The sequence below is a fragment of the Fundulus heteroclitus genome, chromosome 18, assembly GCF_011125445.2.
Source record: "Fundulus heteroclitus isolate FHET01 chromosome 18, MU-UCD_Fhet_4.1, whole genome shotgun sequence".
Classification (NCBI taxonomy): Eukaryota; Metazoa; Chordata; class Actinopteri; order Cyprinodontiformes; family Fundulidae; genus Fundulus; species Fundulus heteroclitus.
In genome coordinates, this window is record NC_046378.1 from 985481 (window position 1) to 993098 (window position 7618).

Consider the following 7618-nt stretch of genomic DNA (forward strand, 5'->3'; position numbering starts at 1 on the left):
CTTTGGCTTTTGGTACAATCTGAGAGGTTTCACTTTGTTTTATTGTGTCTGTATACTAAAATGTATTTATATTAGATCCTTTCTATTTTATAATTGCATTGTATTTTAAGATTGTGTACAGCACTTTGGTCCTGTCGGTGTATAAAGTGCTTCATAAATAAAGTTGATATGGTACAGTAACACTTAGATTTTCCAGCCCTGGGTTGACCGGGAAAGTCAGCAGGTGTATCCCCAGCTGTGTCTGCAGCTGCAGGGTCTAAAGAACAAAAAAACGTTGTTAAAGGTCGTATCTGCTCCCACGACACAAACAGCCCCTTTTGGACTTTGCAAGGAGCACCAAAGGTGGAAGAAAGGGATTTCCAGCATTACTGGCAACGACAAACAAACAAACTGGAGATGTCGTCTAAACAGCAGGGAGCTAGAGGCTCCATCATGACTCGAGTGCGTTGACCCTTGGTGGATCAATGGAGCTGCTGGTTCTGCATGGGTGTCGAATCCTGGCTGGCTGAAGGCGGCTCCACGTCTGAGCCGTAGTGACCGGGTGTTCCAGCAGGACGCCGCTACACGTCTCCTTCATTGTGACTATCGTGTAGGGCTGAACGCTTTTAGAAAATAATCTAATTGCGATTATGTATCTAAATATTGCGATTTTATGCCATTTTTTTCAGTTTAATTTATAATGTCTTTTTAAACCTATACAAATAACAAATAAATCTGTTTCATCGCTGTGCAGATTAGGTGCTAAAAGACCCGCTGCGTCTCAACTCTGATTGTGTTCTGCCTACCATATATTTCAACCAAAATTGCAATTTGATTTACTTTTCCCTGCATTAACCACAAGCAACAACAATGATCTCTAGATAAAGATGTTTGTAAACAAGGACTATTTAGAACAATAACTTATAATGTTTTTATTAATCACAATATTATTCAAGAGAAAAGCTTTCAATTGATTAGGACATCAATCCTTGTTGAACATAAAGTACAACCAACAAGCAAGTCTATGTATTAAACTGATTGACCAGTACTTAATGCTATGGTGACATTCCTGAAAGTTTCTGGTAAAACAGTCTGACTATATAAACTCTAAAACAAGTAATACAATTAGATTATCTCACAAAACATGCTGGTAAATGTTCTGGTACTGATATGACTCACAGCTAGCCAAATGGCTCCCTAGCAAATATAGACCCAATATAACAAGCAGTCGATCCAGCTGATGGGAAACATAACATTCATTGTTTTCATCTCAACAGCTTGTTTTCATTTTATTGACCAAAACTGCTTCTGGCCATCAACTGCTATTTTTATTTTTTATTTTTTTGTAAATAAAACAACTTTGTGGTATTTTCTTAATGTGATAATGATACATTTTTGATATAGAGTGACAGGGGAAGCTTCCATAAACAGACGGCAATTCCAGAAAGCACACACTCTTCTTCATCACATCTTCATCACAACCACCAGCCTGATAGAAACTCTCCCATTAAGCATTTCTGAATTAAGTATTATTCAGCAAGAGTGCTGAGGTTACTCATGACTGAGTCTGTTTTCTGTGTTTGTTTTTTTCTTGCTCCAGTGAAAGAGCTGCGTCAGATACGACCCAGATTAAGGAGCTGGAGGGCATTCTGACAGAAGCTCGAAACCTGGAGTCCTACCTGAAAGAGAAGAAGATCAAGCTGAGGCAAACTTTGGCTCTAATTTCTGATAAACTGCAGAGTTAAATCTGCTGTGGGGGCCTGGAAGCTAGACCAGGAGGCAGGTGCTGCTTGTGTGTGTAGTTCATATAGAAATGTGTTAAAGTGACAACATTTTTCTTAATTAATTTATCTTTAATTAGAATATAGAAGCATATTTGCTTTGTAGATAAATGACAGCAGAGTCTATTTCTTAAATCATTTTATTTATTTTTGCTGAAATAAAATGTTGATTGAATAGAAAATGTCTCCAATTATTCAGACTGTACTTAAAATATGCAGAAGAGTGACAAATCGCGTTCTCCACAGATGCTCATAAAAGGGAAGCAGAAATGAAGAAGGGACCCTAATATTAGAGAAAGCTTTGCAGGGCTACAGCTTTTCTTTTCACATGACCGTTAAAGAGCTGCGGGAAAACAGAAGGTGCAAGTGATCATGAGAAATATGAGCTTCAACAGATCACTTCCTGTTTTTTCTTTTAGCAGGCCACAAGGCTCGTGATTATTAACATTTGTATGAAACAGAAGCGCTTTTCATGCTTTCCAAAACATACTCAGTGCTTCCTGCATGCATTTAAAAAAGGTAATTTTTGATTAAACCATACTCTGGTCACTCATTGCACCGTTCACTAGCTTTATTCTGAAATATGTCAAACAAAGGGTCTCTCAGCAGCACCTTCTGGTTAGTTCAGCAGTTCTATAAAGCGGCGGCGTTTGCACAAAGCCTTCGGCTGCATGGTGTAAATACGGCTCACGCCCAGCTTAGAGCTCGCGTAGTATCAGCTTGCTCAAACATTTTCTTTCTCATAAAACCTTTTTACATGCAGGATGTTTATACAGTGAGCCTTGCAGGGCTTCTGATGATCATCAAGTACATACAGCGAAGTCATTTGTTGTTTTTCTTTGTACATGGAATTAGACAAAACTGTTTAAGAAGTCAGGGTTAACCAGGATTAGATGGTTTTCTGATCACATCTAGGCAGTGCTGGTGAATGTTCCATGGAAGCCGTAGGGGATGTTAACAGGCACCACAGCCCTTCCCAGCTCCTCGAACGTCTTTGCATCCAAAACGAGAAGGAACGTGCTCTTGTCCTGGAAAAAACGGGCAAAATACGAATGGGGAAATAATTAGTTGGCACTTTTCACTTGGTTCCCATAAATGTGGCAAGGTGAAGCTGGACAAAGAACAGTTTTCTTCTAAACTGGTACTGAGGTAATGAGAAGGGTTTTTTTTTTTTTTTTTTTTGTTCCGGGACTTTAGATGAAAACATATGCTGACAGGACCGCTATGAATGTCTGATTCATAATTTGCCCCCTGTGGGGTGTCAGCACTCCTCCCGGTTCGGATGCGTTGGACTGACCTTGTTTGGAGTGATGACCACAGACAGGATGACACCGTCGTCCTCCTCTGTAGCATCAGGGCTGGGTACAAAGATCGGCTCGGAAGGATACAGACCAGGACGCTCCCACACCTTTTGTAAAAAGAAACAAACAACAAAACTGTGTCACATAGACATTATTTTCTGCCACTTTATTTGTTGTTTTAGTCTAGCCTACCTTCATCTGTTTCCCCTGGATGTCCATCTTCAGCAGGGTGTCCCCTACAAGGTGTCTGAAGCCACAGCCATAGAAGTAGCGGTATGGGTGCGTGTTGTACTTGCCATAATTGATCTGGGGGAACTCCAGACCCCCATACTTGTGGAGATCCTCCCCATGCAGGTCCTCATGGGTACAGAACACCTACATGTAAAAGTTTGCGTCATAAATAGCATTTCTGGCTAATTTGGAGACAATCTATATCTCTCTAGCCCAAATAGTAGGAGTAAAAAGGATTTACTCGGTGTTTGACACAAACGCTACCTTGTTTTTGCCAGTCAGGACAGCGGTGGCTGTGCAGTCTGGCAGGTCAATCAGGTTCTGGTTGTAGGGTGTGCTGGGGTCAATGTTGAGAGGCAGCACGAAACGTCGAGGAAAGACTCTACACAGGGTGTTATACACCTGATGAGGAAATGACAATCCCGTGAGCCTCAGTGAGTAACACGTTTTGCTCAATGAAGAACGGAACGTCTCAGGTTAAAGCAGATCCTCTGCGCTTTTGTTTAAAACCGATCAGAACCATACAGGCTGCATGGTGGAACAACTGTCAGCACTGTTCTTTACGGCAAGTTCTCACATTCCCACCGGAGCCTTTCTGAATGGATGCAGGATGTTCTCCTCGTGCGAGTGTGGGTTCCCTCTGGGTGCTCTAGCAGAGGGGGAGGGGGCACCCAGTGGGGGCCTTCTGCTGCTGTAGCCCAACTGTGTCGAGGTGTGACATGTGCATTCAGAGGTAGCATATCTGTCTCCTCAGACCAGTCGACCCATTCTCCACAACAATAAGGCTTTTTATAATCAACATAGAACAGGATGAGGCTCCACATAGCTGCCTCTCAGTGGAATCTTTTGTATTTTTCCAACCTGAGGTGTTCGTGCTGAAAATCTCAGTTGGTTAGCAGTTCCTTAACGGCTCACACCAACCGGTCTCGGTCTGGCTCCAAGGCACTTAAACCCTATTTCTTCTTCCCCAATGCTAGCTTAAGCAAAACCTCCTTTAGATGTCTAAATGCATGGAGTTACATCCATGTTACTGGTAGTGTTGCTGTTTGTGTTGACGAGTAGGGGGTAATAAATTGGTAATAAATGTACTTGATCGTCGTACCTCATCCAGGGCCTCCCCAGACTTGCGCAGGTTCTGGATGTTGTAGTTTGCTATGGCCTGCCCATCGTCCGAAGCGCACAAGTCTATGATCAAGAAAGCATCCTCCTCGTATGCGTTGATTTGGTGAAAGGTAGACATGGGCTTGGCAAGATACCTGACTGAGCTCACCTGGAGGTCAGGGACAGAAAGGAAAATGTGTCTAACGTACGGTGACATATGTAGCTGTGAAGGAGTCCTGTGCTCACCTTGCCCGTCTGTTTGTGAATCAGGTGAAGGACAGTGTTGAGTCTGGGGTTCCAGGTGAGGCCTTCGCTGATGCTCTTCCTTGTTAACTTGCCGGTCGCGATCTTCAGCAGGTCCATCTTGATGGGCTGCTCAATGAACACCACGTAGTTCTCAGACATTGCTGCAACAGATTCAGATAACTGCTTTAGATTCTGCTGTGTTACAGATTTATTCAAAGTTCTGGCAGCTTCAGGTTCAAATTCATCTTTTTCATTTTACCAACACGTTTCTTCTAACAGGAAGTAAGTGAAATGAACGTTTTGGAGTGGTCCAGCAGCCAGAGTGCTGACTTTAATCTGTGGCGGTAGCTAAAGCTTAGGGTGCTGGTAAAACGGACCTTTCATCCATAAAGAATTGGAGCTGATCACTAAAAACAACCAAACTATCTAACTTTCAGTGAAGACATGCAAAACACTGGTCAGCATTTATAAGAAGGGACTTTCACTGCTGCAACACCAATAAAGATTTTTATATTTATATAAGGTAATGAGGATTTATAAAAAATATTTTTATGATTTTGTCTTAAAATTTATATAAATAATCTCCTAAAACTAGTCCCTCTATGAATGAAAATAGTTCCACATCCTAATCTTCCAAGGGTATGAACATTTTTGGACCGAATGTTCCTCAGCTTTATTATCTGTTCGAACAGTTTTGTACAACATAAGCAAACAGGAAGTGACTCTTCCCCGGGTTTGAGCCATGGCCCCGAGGATAACAGCAGCAGCAGGATCTTTTGCAGATCTTTGACTGACCAAAGCTGTGGTAGTAGGAGGGTTTGGTCTTGTCCTCCGCTGGAATCGAGCACAGCACCGTGGTTCCCTCCAGGGTTTCCTCCTCCACTTCCTTGGTTGGAGGCACTCTGATGATGTTGTAGTATGCTCCTGTCATGACAAATACGACAGACTCTGAGGCCGTTCCTTCACACCTGTGAGTAGTGATGGGGCTGCATGTTTGGGTCCTAAGATCTGAAGATACGACCTACCTTTGGTGCCGTAAGAATTGCCCATGTTATACGCTGTTCCGTCTGGCTCAGTATGGGGATGCGCAGTTGCTCCATTTACTGCAATAAATTTGCTCCAGTCCACCTAAAGCACAGAAATGCATGAACACAAATAAGAAATGGTCTCAGCTTCTCTGTTCTGCTCTAGTTGGCCATTCTGTCCAGTGGACAATAACCCAGGGAGACATTTATTCTTACTTTCTGGGTTGTTTCCAGGGTCTCTGGGTCCACCTTGTGCATGATATTAGTTTCTGTGCTGACATAGAAATCCCCCTTGTAGGTGACAAAACTCACATTGGCGTTGTCTGTTGGCTCTAGAGGAAGAGAAGAAGCTGTTATAGCCTGGTTTTACATTCTGATGAAGTATCTCGGATATTAGCTTTTCTTCTGGGTGATTAGTACACAGCACTCACTCGGTAATTCAAACCTTGACAGGAAGCGCTGGAAGAAGTTTTTACAGGGGTCTGGCATGGTAATGGTCCCAAACTCAGACACTACAATGCGGTTCTGCTCCTTGTTGGATTGGTAGCTGTCACTTGACAGGAACCGGCTCTTGTAAGCAACCTGCCCGTTTGATATTTTGAACTGGTGCAGGAGGGCCATACCGTCAAACCAGTGGTTGAACCTTTTGGTGATGGAGAGAGCAAAGGAACGCTTGGTAATGGAGTCTGTGTAGCATCACCTGAAGGAACCGTTCTGTTAGGTTAAACCTTTCCTTATGCGGCACCTTCTACAGAGAAAAGTTCTGCTTCACAGGAAGGGAATCCCAGATGTTGCACTCACCCGTGGCTCCCTATCTCAAACTTTCCTGGCCCATTTCTCAAGAAGTTCCCGTTGATCCAGTTTGGGATGGTGCCGACGATGCGGGTGCTGATGGGCTCTGGGGTGTCTTCCACTGAGGTGACAATCTTCTCAATGCAAGGAAGCCCATGGACATCTGTGAAGTGCTTGGGATTTTTCCTGGATTTGGATTTTTTGTTTCCTGTGGGAAGAAATCAGCAAACTTCATGCATGAAAACCTTCCGGTACATTACCATGACTCACAGAGCTCACCTCTGGACCTGCCCTTCTGAGCTGTGACGGTATCCATGCTCTTCCTGCTCAATCCGTTGTCTCGATTGACTTGCTCCTCAGATGCTTCTGCTTCTCCAAGATGGCATTGAAATTTATACTCTCCTTCTGACTCTGACCCGCCTACACAAGCCCACATTCATCAGCGGTACTAATTTGAGGCTTGCATAAGCCCCGTAGAAAACAGTGGCGCTTTGCTCTCAAAAATAATTTTAAGTGGTGAGGGTTTTTATAGAGATGATCAGATATGATCTTCTTTTGGAAACGAAAAATCAGTGTATGGCTTTGATCAGAGACTCCTTTATCTCAAATCAGATTTTCAGGCCAATTATCTGTTCCTGTTTTGGGTTTGGGAAAACAGATCAACTACTCAAAATAATTGGGAACTGAGATGTGTGCAACATACAGTTCATCCAAGACATTTCAGAGCCCTTTCTTCATATTACAAACACAAGCTACGTTTTATTTATTACCTCTGCATTTGGGTTTAGCGCCTTTGAATCGGTACTTTGTAGAACCACCTTTTGTTGCTGTTACAGTATGTTCAGGTGTGTTGCTACTAGCCTTGCACACCTGGAGACGGACATTTTTATCTATTTTGCTTTGCAGAATTTGAATGAGTACTGGACTTTGACTGGTCCAGTCTTTCATCTGGGTATGCTTTGATCTAAATCATTCCAGTACAGCTCTGGCTGGATGTTTAGGGTCATTGTCCTGCTTGAAGGTGAATCTCCACCCTGGTCTCAAGTCTTGTGGAATGTCTGACAGGTTTCTTTGTATTATTGTTTTGTGCTTAGCTCCATCCATCTTTTCCATCAGCTCTCATCACCCTCCTCTGTTGAATGTGTTGCCGTCATCCATGGCC

The 7618-nt window shown here is 43.1% G+C and overlaps 1 protein-coding gene across 1 annotated transcript; it reads right to left on the bottom strand.

Annotated features, from left to right (window-relative positions):
* Positions 1–2014: 2014 nt before the first annotated feature.
* Positions 2015–7356, bottom strand: bco2b (beta-carotene oxygenase 2b). Its single transcript, XM_036150136.1, has 12 exons — positions 6736–7356; positions 6466–6664; positions 6096–6307; positions 5881–5996; positions 5665–5767; positions 5435–5563; positions 4640–4800; positions 4395–4562; positions 3557–3694; positions 3254–3436; positions 3058–3168; positions 2015–2788 (listed from the first exon to the last, which is right to left on the bottom strand). The coding sequence occupies exons 1-12, from the start codon at positions 6890–6892 to the stop codon at positions 2672–2674; spliced, it is 1794 nt and encodes a 597-aa protein (XP_036006029.1). The 5' UTR covers positions 6893–7356; the 3' UTR covers positions 2015–2671.
* Between the last annotated feature and the right edge of the window lie 262 nt (positions 7357–7618).

Bases quoted from the DNA above. Each gene is read 5' to 3' on its own strand.
- bco2b (XM_036150136.1), bottom strand. From the start codon at position 6,892: ATGTGGGCTTGTGTAGGCGGGTCAGAGTCAGAAGGAGAGTATAAATTT. The intron at 6,665-6,735 runs GTGAGCTCTGTG...TTCTTCCCACAG, and splicing joins TCAGAAGGGCAGGTCCAGAG to GAAACAAAAAATCCAAATCC. The intron at 3,695-4,394 runs GTACGACGATCA...TTTCCTCATCAG, and splicing joins CTGGGGAGGCCCTGGATGAG to GTGTATAACACCCTGTGTAG.